At 42.4% G+C, this 20,075-nt stretch overlaps 1 protein-coding gene across 1 annotated transcript in view; it reads right to left on the reverse strand.

Annotated features, from left to right (window-relative positions):
* Positions 1-4,933: 4,933 nt before the first annotated feature.
* The window catches only part of fbln1 (fibulin 1), a 53,212-nt gene continuing 38,070 nt past the window's right edge, over positions 4,934-20,075 (reverse strand). Inside the window, exon 17 of the mRNA XM_083663059.1 lies at positions 4,934-5,644. Within this exon, the coding sequence (XP_083519185.1) occupies positions 5,505-5,644 (140 nt within the window). The 3' untranslated portion in view covers positions 4,934-5,504. The remainder of the gene's footprint in view (positions 5,645-20,075) is intronic.

Consider the following 20,075-nt stretch of genomic DNA (forward strand, 5'->3'; position numbering starts at 1 on the left):
CCCGGCCCAGGGTAAACAAAATAATCCCATCCCGTCCCACTCCCGGTAGAATGACTCGCGTCCCATCTCGCTCCTTCTTCCCGCGGTGGGGTTAGTCTTTAGGCAATGCAATGATTTTGATTTGATGTTGTCCTTATCCTTTTAGTTTAGGTTGTGTTCTACTGCAGGTTTAATTCAAACCTTTCTAAAAAAAGAATGAACATAAAAAAGCATATAGGCTATAAAAACTGGTGTATTGTAATGATTCCCGCTCCTGCCTGCTCCCGTTGACTTTATTTCCCGTCCCGGAACAATAAAATGACTCCCATCCCATGGGAATCCTGAAAAAAAATGTCAGCCTCTAACACACACACACACACAAACACACACACACACACACACACACACACACACACACACACACACACACACACACACACACACACACACACACATGGGCGCATGCACATACACACACACACACACACACACACACACACACACACACACACACAGACACACAAGGTGAAAACAATACCAGCCCCGCTGTCACAGCTAAAAGCTGATACCCTGTCTTCATTATTCCAAAGCTAAAACAACACATGAGCCTCACAATGACAATCATGTAACATTGTTGTAACATTGTAACATCGTAACAATGACAATCATGTAACATTGTTGTAACATTGTAACATGGTAACAATGACAATCGTAACATTGTTGTAACATTGTAACATCGTAACAATGACAATCAGTGGGTTTTAACTGTCCCCCAAATGATACAAATGACAGGGCTGCACATTTTAAGTTAACAACTTGTGGCTCATAGAACCATTTGTGGGATTATTCACTCTAAACAAATAGCCCTCTTTGTTTTGAAGTGTTATTTCCTATTATTGACTATTTTTGAAGCCTCACAGCCAGTATGTCATGGAATAAGGATCCTTTCCTCAATAAACAATGTGCTTTTAATTCTTACGAGGAACACATTTGTTTTAAATGTCACTACAGGCCATAAGTGCAGCCAAATATGTCACAAATCAAAGGCATGGTAAACTCATCCGTTTCATCTCATGTTGAAAGATGACTTTAAACAACCTAAGGTCAGTGGAGCTATTTTAGGTGGTCGTCACACCGTGGTTTACATGTGGTCAGATGATCGGCCTCTCTTCCCTGCCTATGAGACGCGTCCACTAAGCGCTACCTCACGCGTCACACAGTGCGTCTTCTGCTGAATGTCGAGTGGCAGCACGGTGCTGCTTGGAACAACAGAGAGACTGCACGCTGAATTTTCATGAGAACAAGCCTCGGTCTACACTCCCAACTGCGATTGATTCACTGTGTACTCTGGCAGCAGGTCGAGTTCAGTAGTGGTTATACTACCGTAGGTGGTTACGTGGAAACCAGTAAAGTTATGGAAGGGCACACTTGTGTGCTTTTGTGTATTTCTTTGGGTCAAGGTGGAGCCCCTGCGTAATTGGTGAACTGTCTATCACCCTGAACCGCAAAGTATTCATTGGGAGAGAGGCAGTAACAGGAGAGCCATATCAGAGGGTGTATACCAGTGGTTCTCAAATGGGGGTCCAGGGACCCCCAGGGGTCCTTGAGGGGGTTCCAGGGGGTCCCCAGCCAAAAGGGGGGCAATTTATTTTCGCTATAATTCCATTCATAATTAACACAATGACTATTTTGGTCATGGGTTTTATACACTTTCTGTAATAAAACATCTAAAAGCATCAATCTTATTATCATATGGGGGTCCGTGGGACAAAATCCTATCAAATGGGGTCCGTGGTCTAATTTTTGTCAGTTTAGGGGTCCTTCATGTGAAAAAATTTGAGAACCACTGGTCTATACTATGTCAAAATTAACTATGAATGCAGAAGAATCAGAACCTATACTCTGTTGTCAAGATCCTATTTGGGGCAAACGTCCCAATATGACTCCCACATCATTTTTTGTGCAATCCAACATCTTCTAGGAGTCTAATTTTGTACTATTTAGTTCTCTAAAGGATTTGGTCCAAAAATGACAGAAACTGAATTGAGTAGATTCTGATTTCATTGGAAAGCCTGTCCTATTGGATAGATTTTTTTTTTTACATTGCTCTTTGGTTGGCTGTTTCTACCATGGTAATGCAAAGTATAGTGAGAGTTGTTCAGGAAAATGCATTGTGTTGTAACTGCAGTGTTGCGTTGTATGTGTCTGCCATCTATTGGACTTATACGAAATAGCACTTTGGAAATGCCTTCAAATTCACTACCAGAGGACACTTATGACACACAGGTGAAGGATTAAATAAGCTTAGCAGTAGAGACATTATGTTTATATGATTATTCAGGTTTACAGTTAGGCTATCACAGAATCAGATCATGTGTTTAAAGTATATACTGTATGTATAATAGACATCCAATCTAAACATCTTCTCTGATTATTAAAAAAAATATAAATTAACCCATTATCGTCCTGCATATGAAATGTGCTGCAAAGATGACCTCACGGAGATGGGGGCAAAACCGCTGCATGCTGGTAATACCCATCTAAAAGAAACATTTTTGTGTTTATGGTAATGAGAAACAGTGGTTTGTACAAATATGTAAAATAAAGGAAAAAAAGAAGAAATACCCCCAAATTTATTAAAAGAACTCACTTATATCCTATAACATGTGTTGCGGTGGAGGCCGGGGTAGGACGCCAGGAAAAAGAGGGAGTGGGAGGAGGCGCAGGAGTGGGCCTAGCACGTGCCTCCAAGAGGTCCTCTGGTCTCTGTCCTGGATCCGCGTCTCGTCTGCGTGCCTCACCGAGCCCTGGGCTAGAACTCCCGTCAGCCCCAGACCCCTCTCTCTCTCTCTCTCTCTCCTGTGGGCCAGACACCAGCATGACCGCTCACATCGAGAGGCCTGACCGCCATTGTGCCACAGAAGAGTACACAAACAAACAGTGCAGACGCACACACACACCGGTCTGCTCCCCTGCCATTATGTCGACTCATCAGGCCCACTCGGGCTTAGTCATAGAGCCCTGAAGCTTCCAAGCGCAGGCAGCTCCCCTCTTGGCTCGCGATGGAGAATCTGGCAGAAGAGATTTGCTCATTTGTCCCCACACATGTATGTGGTTTGGTAGCGCTGCGAGGGACTGCGGCCCCAGAACCCTTCTCTTACTGTCCACATTCAGAGCCAGCAGGCTTTTCCTGGGTAATGTCCTCCCACACAGTCTGGGCTGTATGGCTTTTATGTTGGTCATATTCTACTGTTTGTGTGTAATTCATATGTTTTCTATGGGTTTTGGAATGCGATAGGGACGTGCCAAGTACAAAGGCATTGTTTCCCCGCTAAATCAGTGCCAATTCAATGTGTGTTCCTCCGACACTGATTGAAATGGACACGGTCTCTATTTTCGACACGTTGCTAAAATACAAGCGCGACGTGCTAGGTGTATGGACATGCTTCACTCCATGTCCTGGGTGCCCCCCTTTGGAACCAAGATTTTCCAGACACACTAAAGGTGGTCATGGTTCTGTTTTCTGTTTGTCTACTGTAAAGTGCTTTGACAAAATGTTACTCCTGTGTTTACTCCCTCAAATTGCTCAAAATAGGCCACAGTCTTTCTTCTGCTTAGCACACGTTTTTGAAGTACAATAGGGACCACCAGACGCATAAGGGCATTTTTCAGTGTATGCATGATGCACTGGATGCTCCATGGCATCTTTAATCCTCCCATAGGGACTGTATAAGAGTAGAGGAAGCAAGAGTCTCCAAACCAGACACTGGGATTATTTGCTAAGATGGTTGATTCAAACTAGCATTAGCATAAATTTGTAAAATTATGCCGGCCCATTGTCAAGCATTAAGTAAGAAACATGTACCATATCAAATGTGGGTTAAGAGAGAGGCTTTAGGGCTGTGGAATTAACACACACGCGCACGCACGCACACACACACGCACACCCACACACACACACACACACGCACACACATACACACACACACACACACTCACACACACACACACACACTGCATTTCTCCCCTCTTTTCATGTCGACCACAAGGCTGACCTGCTGGCCTCTATTTCCTCTGAAGAGGATATCCCCCTTCAGTAGAGACTTAAGATCCATCACGGCGGACGACTGGAGATCCTGATGGATGGGCCTCCTCCGCCATTGTCTTTGAAGCGTCGGGAGGCTTTGGCTGGGCCCGGCCACAGTGATGATTAGGGTCCCCATAGTTAGGCCGTTACTGACATCTGCTCGGCTCGCTCTCTGTGTGTCTGATGTCCCCCAAAGTCTGAGGGAGAGAGGAGTTCTGGTTCACTGACAAATGTAATTAGGAATGTGGTGGCTGGTGCCCAGGCTCTTGCTCCTCAACCGCCGCTACCACCATCCTCCTTGTTCCTCCTTCAGTCACTCTCACAAAAGAGGGTTTTCTGGAAACCCCACCCCCCCCCCCCCCCCCCCAACTCCCCAAATGACAAAAGGACCAGGAGGCAAACCCACAGTGAGTGTGTTCACATGCACAGAGTATCTTAGGTAGCCTACTAGCTCATATCCTGATTAAGGTCATATTGAGGACAAGCTGCTTATATGAGTCTTTAGTAATAGGCCCTTTCACAGGTTTCCCTGTATAAAAGAATAAACAGAACGTTCTAAATATCACCATGGAAACGTGTTTTTTTTACAGACCACCATGAACAAAAGTAAATAGGAGAAAAGATAAGTGTAGGATATGTGTGTTTGCTAGCTAATATTGACATGTCACAGTTATCATAATCAGGTTTCTCATAATCGGGATATGACAAAAACTTAGGAAAATAGGGACTAGGTTGAAAAATACAGAAATTCTCCTCAGCAACTCATGATACCAAGTGAAATTAAAGTATGAATGTGCATGAAAACATAATATGTTAATTTTAATATTTTTACTGGGATTTTAGGCTATTTGCGCCATTTTCTCACAAAACACAAAAACATACGTAAATACTGTCACTAAAAAAGAATGTTTATTCGAGAGAAAATAATACCTTATCCAATGCATACAGTAAGAAAGGAAAAATGAACGCGACAAAAAAGAAAGTATAATTTCATAATATTGTTGCATTCAGCCATCATATTCTTTAAAGACTTTTCTAAATGCATGCACTTTCACTTAACATCACATTCTGGATGGGTCTCATTTCTTTTATAGCAAACGGTTTCTTCATGTTTAGCTCCATTATGTCAGATCCCATACAGGAGGAGGTCGTCATCAGAACAAAAAAGTAGTGCTCTCATTAATGCACACTTCAAAGCAGCTAGTGGTCTGTCATCACTGAAAAGGTCAAAGGTCATCAAACATAATATTAAAACAATACACAACCTCCACTGATCTATATCCATTGATCTAACATACATAACCACTGTGTAGGCACTTCATGGTACACTGTAGCCAATTTCCTGCAGGCACATTTGCGTTCATGTCTTCAGTGTTAAGGAGGGTGCAGTTAGACAAGGGATGCGTTGATACATGTGGTAGAATGTGCCGTCCGCCTCTCAGAACCAGAACTCGGAGACGTAGACGTGAACGTTGATGATGTTCTGGTGGGTGTGTCCCTGGGACATCAGGTTGGTGGAGGACAGTTTCAGCACGGTACTCAACGGGCCGATCAGAGGCTTCACCTGGCGGACGACTCCTACACGAGACACAGAGGAACCACAACACCAATGTCCATGAGTGGCAACGAGAGACAATTGAATTATTGAATTATACGTCTAGTTTTTTTTCCTCATTTCCAATATCTGCCCGTGAAACAGGCTCGCTGATGAGTTAGTTGCTCTTGTTCAGAGTGACTTTGTAGTATTGTGTGCTGTCACTACTGGGGATAGAACCAGAAAGTCTTTCACTAGGTGGCCTCCCTGACTATCATGTCACCCAGACGCATACAAATACATATATCACACATTACATTCCTGCCATGTCTTCGGGTCTGTCATGGTATCAGAAGTTACACGGGGGAGTATTCACATCAAGTGTAGTGTTGACCAGCTAACTAATGTCTCGTGATGTGCTGAGTGGTTCGTGCAAATGAGAGGAACGTCCGGACTCTGCGTGACAATCTGGATTGTATTCCCACCTTCCACCCTCTCTCCATGGACAAGAGACACCCTCCACCATATTAAAACAGATGGGGGGGGGGGGGGGGGGGGGCGAACCTACTGCAGCAGAGACCCTAAGTATTACCGAATGTCCGTGGAATCCATCGGGCGCTCTTTTAAAGTGAACATGCGATTACAGGGCAAAAAAAAAAAACAGTGTTTATACAGGCTGTCAGCGAGCCTTTTCTCTGCGGAGGACTGGTGACATTTCAGTCCAGGCCTGTTTGAACAGCCATCACCAGGCAGCACAATCATCACACTGTCCTCCTTTCAGTCCTTCCACCATTCTCTCCTTCATTTTCCTTCCTTCTCTTTCTCTTACATCCATTCAGAACTAGTTCAGAACAGTTGGCGGTTTTAGGTAGACTTCCATGCTATAAAATGCTACTTTAATGTAGCTTTTCTCCACCACAGCAGGACGACCCGGCTTGGATTAAACTGATGATATAGCACTAGCCTCGTTCAGTTCACAATTACGAGGGTTTCCTTTGTGTGGTGCTCGTAAGAAGAAAGCGGTGAGACTCATTTGGGCACGTTGGCCACAGGGCGAATGATGATGATCCATTACAGTATGTGCCACCCGCTACGTTCTCCAGGGACACTGGCATTGTATGATGGGTAGATCCTCCTCCGCCCCTTACTCTCCTCCTTCTCTTCCCTTCCTGAGGGGGGCCTGATGTTTGTGGCACCATCATTGTGGCCTACAAGGGTAAATGAGTCCCATGTGTTCGACGGCGGGGAGCAGTCGCAGTCACGCGATACAGCCATGGAGGCATTCCTCCAGGAATCCATCTTTAACTCTGGGAAGGGCAAGCTATAGGAGCCCCCAAGTTGCTCTCTCTCTCTCTCTCTCTCTCTCTCTCTCTCTGTCACTTTCTCTTGCTCTCTCTCTCCATCTCTCCGAGTCGGATCTGCGGGCACACGAAAGATTCCAGAAGATTCCATCGATAAGCTCCTGGAAGAGTGTGGAATATGGGGCCTATTCCTACCAGGGTTGCCCCCTTGTTTGGGTGTTTTGGGACTCTGTTGCGTAGTGACACTTGATGGAGGGGAGAGAGAGAGAGTGGGCTTTTTATTGTTTCCGAAGCGTCAGCGCCATCAGACACAAGCGACCTTGAGTTGAACCTAATGACAGCACCAGCAATGTTCCCGAAAAAAAATAACCGACATGGAAAAAGAGATTTGGGTTTAGAGACTAGCAAAATGATTTTCGGACACGCGCCAATCGAGGTGACATGTTTTTCAAACACTCCAGAGGCATCCACACCCAGTAGAGTGAGAAATGGAAGATCGTTTACAACGTATTGAAAAATTGTCCGTTGGCCTCATCGTGACCAACTAGCCATGCAAACTCAAACCCACGGACAATAAGTGAGTTCAGAAGGTTCACGATTTGTTCATGTGCCTAAATCAAAATCACTTGACAGGGTTCAGTGCCGAAGCAAACACCCAATGAAGATGAGCGAAAGCACAATAAAAGATCATTATAAGCACACTAACGGTCCACCGCAAAAAACAGTCCTGTTTTATTGGGAATAGAGCGATCTGTTCAGATCATAAACGTGACCCATATCCAGTGGAGACTCTAACACTTTCCATAATCAGGGTCAACTGAGGCTGAGTTAGGTTTTCGATGAAAAACAATGAAACAATTTGACCTCGTAAATAAATCACAAAATCACAGACATCAGTTACAGTTAGATTTGAGCAACCCGTGGTGGAGAAAGCCAGCGACTTGCACGATATCAAACACTTCTAAACTAAATATTTCTTAAAAGGCATGCAACTACTTGGATGGGTCTGAAGCCTTTGTAGGATACTTTTCTCTTTTGTCTAGTCATTTGTGCTGTAACTCAGTGCTTTTCAACCAGTGTGCTGTGGCAGATTGTCAGGTGTGCAGTGAGAAATTGTCCAATTTCACTGAATTGATTTAATACAGCTTGCTACGCTATGCTATTTGGTTGCGCTACTCTTCTATGCCTGTGGGTGGCAGTAGCACAATTAGTAGCATAATAATTACCTTTTTGAAACAATAGAAGATAAAGAGATGCAGGTACAGTAGACCCGGTTAGAACCAGAGCCATATAGAGATATAAGAGTTGCGTCATCTCCATTCACCCCAATAGATTTTTTTTTTTTTTAACTCGCAATAGTTTCCGGAAGTAAGGTTCTGGATCCAGCAGCCCTGTAGAGTCGCAGCAGAATGTTTGTGGTGTACTTTGAAAGGGTAATACGTATAAAGAATCAAATTGGGTATTATCAGTGTTCTTTTATGCATTCAAACGTACTTCCTGGAACTACTACACACTACTACAGCTACGTGAGTCAACGTGACGATCAAGCATTTTTGGACTTCCGTTGGCAGCACTCTCTCTTTAAATCACTCTGGTTAGAACAAGTGACACTGCTAACGACAACAACCATGTATCAATATTTGAAGAGGAAAAATACAGACTCTGGACTTGATCCTTGTGATCAAAGTCCTTCCAGACCTAACCCAGATGAAGAGCCCCACTACGAGCTGTTTCATTTTGTAACGTTTGCGATGGCGGTGTGCCGCGTGTGCTTTTCTTCAATGTCAAAAGTGTGCCTTGGCACAAAAGAGGTTGAAAAACACTGCTCTAACTAGCACACGAGGAGAGCACCACTGTGTATAGTGCATCTACCAATTAGGACACTTGGTCAAATGGTCAATATGGTTAATAGTACTTTGAGCTAGAGTGGAAGATCTATAACCAGTGAGAAGTATTCCTATTACAGTAGTGATTTGTGGTATTGCATGAAATATCTCATTTGTCTCAAAACATATAACTTTATTCGACTCCCAGCCTTTGTTTAACTTGGTTTGTTGGATAGCCTTGAGGGCGAGGATGAGGGTAATTATGCTATTACTACACAATATCCTGTGTCCAATTCTGCGAAAACGGAGTTTGATACTAAGTCAATGTATCTGACCCCTTGGAAAGCCTGTATGAAAAGCGAACACGATGTTGTGTCTTTTCCGTGAGCTTCCCATCAGAAGCACAGTGGTATCCTCCTCAATGAGAGAAAAGCATCCGCGGTGACAGCGGGGGCCTCAACAAACTCACAGTGAACCTGAGGTGAAACCACAACCGCACAGCCATCTTTAACATTCCACTCAGGCTGTGAGGGAGAGGCCAACAGCCACATAACAGGTTGCCTTTGATTGGCCACCATGATACTATTACCTGAGCTTCATATGAATAAACAAGGCGACGTTCCACAAACCCTAAAGCCGACGACTTGCCCTGCGATGCAAGGTCATCTGTTGTGCTGAGCAGTGTTGGGGGTACTCATTACAAAAGTAACATATTTCATGTAATATATTACTTTTAGCAGTAACTCAGTAATATAACTTACCAACAGGATTTCAGAAATATTATACCAGTTGTCAAGTAACACAAGTTACAAATTGGTTTACATTTTTTTTAATCAAAGCACATATTAAAATAAAGATACAATAATTTCCTAATCAAATTGTGTGTTTTTATGCAAATAACCACTATTGGTCCACTCTGAACTCTGCTCATTCAAACGGCAGCAGCTGATTGGTCCACTCTGAACTCTGCTCATTCAAACGGCAGCAGCTGATTGGTCCACTCTGAACTCTCCTCATTCAAACGGCAGCAGCTGATTGGTCCACTCTGAACTCTGCTCATTCAAACGGCAGCAGCTGATTGGTCCACTCTGAACTCTGCTCACTCAGGGGGGGCCCACTTTCAAGCAATATATTGAAATATCAATGTAAATCTGCCACTAGCATTGAACACTGAGGAATTTTGATGGAAAAAAGACACATGCAACAGGTCACTGAGCCCAACCACTCTACCGGAAGATTGCAAACTTGTCCCAGACTACATTTTGGAGATGATCAGGTGTGGCTGCAAAACCCTTTTAACTCCAATAAGTGAAACTGTGAAGTGCCTGGTTTGCCATGCACAATGTTCTGTGCATGTTTCAGGGTAGGATGCACAATACCCATATAGGCTTAACTACACCATCAGACCATCAGCAGCAAAATCTGCCCTTCACACCTCCCAGTGTGTATCATCTACTCTGAATCTCTACATGCCAATGAGCAAAGGCTCAATGGATGTTCTCATCCAGCACGACCCCTATTGTCATAAAACATTTGTTTTGCTGGCATGGCCTAAAAGGGTTAATATTATGTAATGTGGAATGAAATACATTGTACATGACCTCCTTTATGAATAGACATTGGAGAAAACAAATTGGATGCATTTGATTTGAGTATTTTGCATGAAATCCCATAAATCTGCATTTTTCCGGAATTTTGGCAATTAAGGGGTTAATATCTGAAAATGCTCAAGGGTACTCACCGGGCACCCTCCTGTATTTTGAATAGGTACCCCCAAACTACAAGAATCAGCAGAGAAAAAAACTTTATCCGACAAAGTGAGGTTCAACCCCATGGCTCCCGGACTATATAGATGACAATAATAAAGGAAAAGGATAACATTTATAAGTTTGGACAGTTTACACTGACTTCAAGACGGTTGAAATTATTTTTCGGGATGGTTCCGAGGCGGCAATGTCATTTTGCTACTGCAGTTATTTTTGTGAAAGTAATGCAAAAGTAGTGTAATAAGTAACGAGTTACTCTACCCAGACAGTAATATTGTAAAGTAACTTATTACATTCAAATGAAAGTAACTAGTAATATGTATAGCATATTACATTTTGAAAGTAACTTGCCCAACACTGGTGCGGCTGAGGTCTGAAGTATCCCAGGAGGAGATAGATACTGTTGTAGTGCTGGGAAGGTTTGTGGTGTTCCCCAGAGCGTGTCTTTCCATCTGGAGGTATCTGCCACAGGGGGCAGAGGTGAGCCTGCCGTCGCCAGCAGCCACCAGCAAACACACAGCTAAACACCCCTATGCTCCCGGGGACCATAGCATAGCCCCGTAAGTAGAAAATAGCCTTAAATGCACGCTAGCAGAGGAGACACTGCCACAAAACAAAGTGAAGCAAATGCCAGGAGGCATTTGTCATCCTCCATGGCCGCGAGGGCTGCAATATTGAAGGGTTACATGTAAACAGTACAATTTCGGGGTTTTCTGGTTTCTACAACTCGGCGAGGAAGTGTATGACAAAATCCAAAATGAACGGGTTTAACACCAGAGACAAATGAAAAGTATGCATTGGCCTCACCACAGTATTGTATAATGACACGATGCATGCTCACTGCAGTGTAACCACTGGAGAGTGGCCAGGTGGAGCAGCACGTTCCAGTCTACTGTGAGACTATAGGAATAATAGCCGAGTGCCGAGGCCGTTCTTCATCATGATTATAGCTATAGGGCTGTCCTCTACAAGTCCAATAGTCCAATCATGAGTCGAGAGACCCGTGAGTCGACGGAGATTCCTCAAGTCGAGCGGTCAATTCCCCCCCCACCCCCCTCCATTTAAATTCCAATCTTAATTTCTTTTGATAATTTATTCTTGTTTAGATTTATTTAGGCCTATGAGGTTTTTTTTCCGAGAAATATGCTAAAGAACTGTATAGATTAGCCCTAGGCATTGGAGATGCCATTTCAAAGCCGGGCCAATGTCTTATTTTACACGGTTTCATTTGTTTATTGATGTAGGCTACATGTTTTAATGTTTAAAACGTGAAATAAAAAATTAGGCTATAAGAGCTTAATTTAAAAAGAAACACGTGTCCTGCCTGTCTCATTATTCAGACGAATCCATTATCCAATAGCCCGACGTCGGCAATTAAAATCTTGCATGGTCATATACTGTACAGTCTCGTATTGATTTTTAAATGCTCAAAATATGTCCCCATCACTCTGGTGCATTGACTGTTAATGTGGTCGAAATAATCACTGAAGGTATTCTATAAATTATTTTATTTTTTATTTTTAATAGAAGAGTCAAATATTCGTATTGCACAGTCAAATCCGATTCGACTGGCAGAATTCTGAGTCGAGGACAGCCCTAATTATAGCTAGTGTACAATGCTGACATGACAGGTAGAACAGTGTACTGTGAGAGTATAGGAATAATAGCTGAGAGCCGAGGCCGTTCTTTATCAGGATTACAGCTACAACGCTGATTATGACAGATAGAACAGCTGGCACAGCTGTATTGTCGGCATATAAACAGTAAAGAATGTCTACAGGCGCGTGGGGGCGGGGCCTGAGCCCCTGGCCCTTGACGTCCAAAGTGCCCTTTTCATCTGCGACATTACTGTCTTTCAGAGGCTGTAGCATGAGTCAAACATACAATGAGGGAGAATAAAGAAGTTAAGAATAACAAACCTAAAGGAAGCCAGAGAAATCACAAACTAGCTCCTTTGTTACCTTGTTGGCAGAGCAGCCAGCAGGGTTGGAACATGTTTGAAACCATTGCTGGGTTAAAAACGACCCATTGTATAAAAGGCTGACCGTACAGGCCCGTCCAGGAGCCGATCTGAAGGCATTGAGTGGCCTTTCTTGTGTTTAGGGCCTGCTCGTTGGTACAGTACATGTTTGGCCAGGCTGTACAAACAAGGCTTTGACCACTCCAAAGGGGGTGCGGGAGCGCTGCGTACCCCTGCTCTGAAAGGCCAGCTCATGTGGCTTGATATTTTAAGGTCAATTAGCGGTGAGTCATGCTGTAGCTACAGATCTCTCAAATAGCCCGTGGCTCATTGTTGGACAGTGTCGCTCAATGGGCTGTGACATCATCCAAAAGTAGCCAAAGGGAACGGTTGCTTCTTTTCTTGGACGTTCTGTTTAGCGGTTGCGGGCCAAAGCAGCTGAAATTACATAACATGCACCATTATCTTTACCACAACTTTGCACTATTTTACCAGTAACCTTTCAAACCTAAGCCCCTTTTTTTCCCTCAATATTTTATTTTCTATTTTTTTTGTAGAACACAAACCAAACCAAACAGACAAACAGGCTCAGACACAGGAAAAGAAAACAAAAAAACATACGAACATGATCAACATTCAATATTACAAAGTGGTGTCACCAGCCACCTAAGGTGCTTATGTGCTTGTAAGCGATGTACTTGGGATCTCATGCAAGGGGTATATGGGAAACCAGCCGGGCGAGTCACCTGTCAGCCCTAACCTCATCCAGGTAGGCTAAAAACGGGTCCCAAATAGTTAGAAATTTCTATGTGAGTTGGTTCTCAGGAACCTCAGTCTCTCCATCCGTATAACAGAGATCATGTCCGTCAACCACAATTGGAAAGAGGGTGAAGAGGGGGACTTCCATTCCTTCAGAATGAGTTTTCCCCAGTTGTCCCCAGTGTCAGAGATTGTTGCACAGCTGTAGTGAAGTTCAGAGAGGACTCTGAGCAGCCGAAGATGGTGATTTCTGGAGGGTTATTTTGTAGGCCTTGGAGTACCAGTCAAATATTTTGGCCCAGAATCCCACCAGTGAAGGGCAGAACCATAAGGTATGAGACAGAGTGCCCTCTGATACCTGACACCTGTCACACAGTAGAGAGACAGAGGGGAAAATCCTGTGCAACTATGCTTAGAATAGTGAAGACGAGGGGTGACTTTAAATTGGATCAGCTGGTGTCTACTATTAACTGAGCAGAGATGTACCACAGACAGACTCTTAGTCTAACCCATGTGATGTCAGATAACTCAATGCCAAGTTCCCCCTGCCATGCTTCTCTAATCCTCTCAGTAGAGGCCATGATGCAGTTGTCAAACAAACATACAAATCTAGAAATGAAATGCTTGGAGTGAGGAGGGCTCAGCAAAACATCGAAAAAATCATGTTAATCTGAGAGTGTTTCAAAGGTATGAATCTTGGATCGAACATGATCCCTGATTTGCAAGTATCTGAGTATCTGAATTCAAACTCCCTCTTCAGTTGATCAAAGGATGCAAAATGACCAGCTATGTATAGGTCTTTGATGGAAGCTAGACCCTTCTCACTCCAGGCACGGTAGCTTCTATCTGACCTAGGAGGCAAAAAAGAGTGATTGAAACAAATTGGAGTGTGGACGGAAACATCTTGAGTTTCTCACAACAAAACCCAAATCCTGAAAAGCCCCCGGCCTCTCTACCTTAGAAAATAAAATGGCTGGCAGAGAGGAGTTGGCAATAGAGCTGGCCTCCATTTTCAGCCACAGGGGGGCCCCGAGAACTAAATTGCCAGGGGTACCCTGCCGCCAAAACATTAGAGCCGTAACATTGGCAGCCCAGTAGTAGTGAAACCTAAGTCCCTTAACTAACTATATTACCAATAACCTTTCAAACCTAAGCCCCTTAACTAACTATATTACCAATAACCTTTCAAACATAAGCTCCATAACTAACTATATTACCAATAACCTTTCAAACCTAAGCCCCTTAACTAACTATATTACCAATAACCTTTCAAACCTAAGCCCCTTAACTAACTATATTACCAATAACCTTTCAAACCTAAGCCCCTTAACTAACTATATTACCAATAACCTTTCAAACCTAAGCCCCTTAACTAACTATATTACCAATAACCTTTCAAACCTAAGCCCCTTAACTAACTATATTACCAATAACCTTTCAAACCTAAGCCCCAACTAACTATATTACCAATAACCTTTCAAACCTAAGCCCCTTAACTAACTATATTACCAATAACCTTTCAAACCTAAGCCCCTTAACTAACTATATTACCAATAACCTTTCAAACCTAAGCCCCTTAACTAACTATATTACCAATAACCTTTCAAACCTAAGCCCCTTAACTAACTATATTACCAATAACCTTTCAAACCTAAGCCCCTTAACTAACTATATTACCAATAACCTTTCAAACCTAAGCCCCTTAAGTAACTATTACCAGTAACCTTTCAAACATAAGCTCCATAACTATGAACAAAAAATAGCATTCACATTTTAGCCTAAATGGAAAGGTTATGAGATTAAAACCTGCTGAGTTTGCACTTTACTGTAGGGTGGGATTAGCTATTATAATCTCCAGTTGGAGCAAAGGTATTTTGGATCTACATTATACTATAAATAACTGAAAAGTGTATGTGTCCACTGTATCTGCTTTGGCAAGTAACTACATGTACATCGATAAAAAGACTATGAAATAGTGAATTATGAAGGACGAACTTAAACAAATCTAAATTTTCTTAAAATCCCACAAAGGAAAGAGTGATGATGAGTATACATCAAATAGATCATGGAAACCAAGGGAGAGAAGTACTTAAGTATGTCTGGTAAAATATTAGGACAGTTTTATTGCAAGCAATATGTACGGTATGTGCACACACTGGTGCCTTTTTTGAGTGTGTGTACACGGGATATGCTCATTTAGGTGTGTGTGTGTGTGTGTGTGTGTGTGTGTGTGTGTGTGAGTGAGTGAGTGTGCGAGAGTGTGTGTGTGTGTGTGTGACCGTGACATATCTGCATCACTATCTCCCCATCAGTCGGTAGAGGACCACCCTGGGGGAGGAGGCGTTGTGTGTTTGACTGCGGGGGCTGTCGGCTGGAGAAGACACTGTTTGGATTAGCCATACTAATCCCTTGCGGGACAGACAGGGATTCCTCGTGGGCTTGGCGCGCTCTGGTGGGCCCGCTGTTGCCACGTCATGATTCATCCCAATGACAGCCTCTCAAAACCTAAGGAGGAGTCGTCTGCTTATCTCCACTGCTGTCCTCAGCTCCTCACCAACGCAGCCACAGGCCAGAGCCACAAACTCGGGCCCTGGCTCTGAAGTAGCAGGGCCGCGGGGAAGTGGGGGTGCTGTAGGTGCTGCAGCACCCTCTGCTGTTTTGTATTGGAATTGCAATGTCAATCAAAAAAAATAGATATATATGATTAAAATGTGTTTTATATGTTTTATACTGCGATGTTTAGGGTTTAGTTGAAGACTATGAGCAAAGCAAAGAGATTAGATGTTATTTTTGACGTTTGGTTTATAATAATAAGATAATAAAATATAATAATAAGTTCAGTGTTTCTGCCTGTGTTGTTGTCTGTTGTAGTGTAAAACCACCTAAAGGGAGAGCAGGTGGTCACATGAAAGTGAGTCAGAAAAGGAGAAAATACTGAATAATGACATCACAATAGTATAATCCTAATGTTAATTTAAAATGAGATATTCCTCTAAATATGGCAAAAAAAACGTCTAAATTTTTTTCGTCCAAAAGTCCCTTCCTTGCAGCACCCCCTACTTAAAAAGACTTCCAGCGGCCCTGTGAGTAGTTATGTCTCACACAGTAGGCCCACATTCCACCAGACACTGTGGAAGGCTGCGTTGACGGGCCACGACTACCTGCCTCGAGACAAACTGTCCACTTCCTCGTTCATTCATCTTACCGTCCCGCCTCGCTGCCTGGCAGCCCTGTGCAGATGACAGTATTCTTTCTGCACAGGATATTAACCGCAGGGGCATATTTCTACCTACATTCTAAAATGGATGGAATTTAGCTGTGGCGTCTCAGTCTTGCAGTCTGTGTCCAGAACCGTTGCTATGATTCATGAAGAGAGGATCTGGGTAAGATACAATCTCTGGGCTCTCCAATCAAGGACAAGCAAATTGTTTTTATACAATTGCAAATCCAATATTTCCAGTTACATACGACTGGAACTGTCAGAAAATGACAGCAATGTGATTCATGCTGGAGATACTGAAAAATCCCAGATGCGGCCTTCCGTGATAAACGGTTATTCCCGAAGGCGGAATCACTTGGAGACACACAAGGAATGACTAATCGTGTGCTGAATGTTTCCAGTGTTGGTTACTTATTGTTCTGTATAGTAGATTTTTATACAGTGTGATGGTTGGTTAGCTAGCAGGGTGGTTACTTATTGTTCTGTATAGTAGATTGTTATACAGTGTGATGTTTGGTTAGCTAGCAGGGTGGTTACTCATTGTTCTGTATAGTAGATTTTTATACAGTGTGATGGTTGGTTAGCTAGCAGGGTGGTTACTTATTGTTCTGTATAGTAGATTTTTATACAGTGTGATGGTTGGTTAGCTAGCAGGGTGGTTACTCATTGTTCTGTATAGTAGATTTTTATACAGTGTGATGGTTGGTTAGCTAGCAGGGTGGTTACTTATTGTTCTGTATAGTAGATTTTTATACAGTGTGATGGTTGGTTAGCTAGCAGGGTGGTTACTTATTGTTCTGTATACTAGATTTTTATACAGTGTGATGGTCGGTTAGCTAGCAGGGTGGTTACTTATTGTTCTGTATACTAGATTTTTATACAGTGTGATTTTTGGTTAGCTAGCAGGGTGGTTACTTATTGTTCTGTATACTAGATTTTTATACAGTGTGATTTTGGTTAGCTAGCAGGGTGGTTACTTATTGTTCTGTATATTAGATTTTTATACAGTGTGATGTTGGTTACTTATTGTTCTGTATACTAGATTTTTTAAACAGTGTGATATTGGTTAGCTAGCAGGGTGGTTACTTATTGTTCTGCATACTAGATTTGTACAGTGTGATGTTGGTTACTTATTGTTCTGTATACTAGATTTGTACAGTGTGATGTTGGTTACTTATTGTTCTGTATACTAGATTTTTTAAACAGTGTGATATTGGTTAGCTAGCAGGGTGGTTACTTATTGTTCTGCATACTAGATTTGTACAGTGTGATGTTGGTTACTTATTGTTCTGTATACTAGATTTGTACAGTGTGATGTTGGTTACTTATTGTTCTGTATACTAGATTTTTCTAAACAGTGTGATATTGGTTAGCTAGCAGGGTGGTTACTTATTGTTCTGCATACTAGATTTGTACAGTGTGATGTTGGTTACTTATTGCTAAAATGCTGGTTTCGTTACATTGATGATATTTTTTGTGTATTCTCAGGCAGTGTGTCTTCTTTACAAGCCTTCAATTCATACCTGAACTCATGCATGCCAACTATCAGATTCACATTGGAGCATAGCAATGATTCTGTCTCTTTTCTAGATGTCTTAGTGGAAAAAACAGACCACCTTAACACCAGAGTTTATAGAAAACCGACCGACAGGAACACTCTTTTACATTATAGCAGCTACCATCCTCCAAGTTTAAAGAAGGGTCTCCCATATAGCCAACTACTGAGAGCTAAACGAATCTGCAGTTCAGATATGGCTTTTAAAGAGCAAGCCTCAGAAACGTGTGAACGCTTCAAAAAAAGAGGCTATAATGATTTTGTGGTTGAGACCTGTTTAAATAAAGTTAAAAAGGTAGAAAGGAATAGCCTGTTGACTCTTAAGCCTCCCCCTAAAAGGGACTCCAAAACAGTTCTGGCTACAACCTTCTCTCCTTTAACATTTGACATTAAGCAAGTAGTCTTGAAACACTGGCATATCTTATCCAGCGATCCCCTTATAGCTCATTCTTTCCAATCCCCACCAATCTTTGCACATAAACGTGCCAAAAACTTGAGCGATACTTTGGTCAGAGCTGATTGTTATGTTCCTCCACAGCATTTTCTTTCTAATCGTAACCTCCCAGCAGGTAATTTTCCATGTTTAAACTGTGCCCAATGTAACGCAATGATCAAAGGAGACACTTTTTCACATCCCCATACTGGAAAACAATTCTACATCAAGAATAGAATTTCATGTAGAACTAAATTTGTTGTCTACCTTTTAAGATGTGTCTGTGGGCTCATATACATTGGGAAAACTAAAAGAGAATTAAAAATCAGGATATCTGAACACAAGTCCAGCATAAGGAACAGGGACGAGAAATCCCCAGTCGCTCGTCACTTTAACTCTGTAGGACATGATGTCAGCTCTCTTAAATTTCAAGGCATAGAAATGATTCAGCCTCTCAGAAGAGGTGGAGACAGAGATAAACTCTTACTCCAAAGGGAAGCTTATTACATCCACACCTTACAAACTGAGAGCCCTAGAGGCCTAAATGAAGAATTGCTATTAGGTTGTTTCTTGTAATGTTATGTGTCAACTCCCTGAGAAATTTGTCCCATTGATTGGTAAAAACCCTCTTTTTAACTTTCTATTTAACTTTCTAATTTGTATTTTGTATTGTTTATAATTCGTAATGTTATGTATTTAACAAGGGCTGTCACTACTATGATAGTCCTTAGAAATGATGTTGATTGCCTGTTCGAGCTGTGGCCTCACCTCCTTCTCTGTGATTGGCTGCATTGCAGCTTCCACAGATGCACTCCATCTGCTGATGTTTTTTTCAAGGTGATTTGTTTGACCACACCTCTATATATACTACCCATTGTCATCTGTTCTGATGTACACTGATGATGGCCTAAGGCTGAAACGCGTCTGTTTTGCCCTTAATAAAAAAACTCAAGATTTACTCTAATTCGAGTGCTGTTGCCTACCTCTGTTACGGTTACTTATTGTTCTGTATACTAGATTTTTATACAGTGTGATGTTGGTTACTTATTGTTCTGTATACTAGATTTTTATACAGTGTGATGTTGGTTACTTATTGTTCTGTATACTAGATTTTTATACAGTGTGATGTTGGTTACTTATTGTTCTGTATACTAGATTTTTATACAGTGTGATGTTGGTTACTTATTGTTCTGTATACTATTTTTTTAAACAGTGTGATATTGGTTAGCTAGCAGGGTGGGTGAAGAAGAACAAAATCTTATCAACATATTGGGGTCACCTGGAGCTGGAGTAGCTGCTATTGTTGGACATAGAAAGTGATTCTATCCCCGCCCTCAACAACGACCAACCAAGAGTGTTTGAGCAAGGCACTTAATGCTAAATGCTCCAGTATAAGTCCTCAATGGTAGGACTTTGTGTGTAACTGAAAAGCCAACAAAATAATGATGAAAGAGTGCACACAAGCCTTCCCTGGATAAAGATGAAAAAGAGCAGGACTAGCCGACTCTAACATGAGCTCCACCCACATAAACAAGACCTTCACAAGGAGCGGTCAAAGACAATATTGATGATTTCAAGTCAAGCAGGGGAACCACCAGAGGGACACAGACCACCAACCTGCAGCACGCTGCATGTTGCAGGAAAACCCCTGTGAC

This window comes from Poromitra crassiceps (assembly GCF_964638095.1).
Source record: "Poromitra crassiceps genome assembly, chromosome: 30".
Classification (NCBI taxonomy): Eukaryota; Metazoa; Chordata; class Actinopteri; order Beryciformes; family Melamphaidae; genus Poromitra; species Poromitra crassiceps.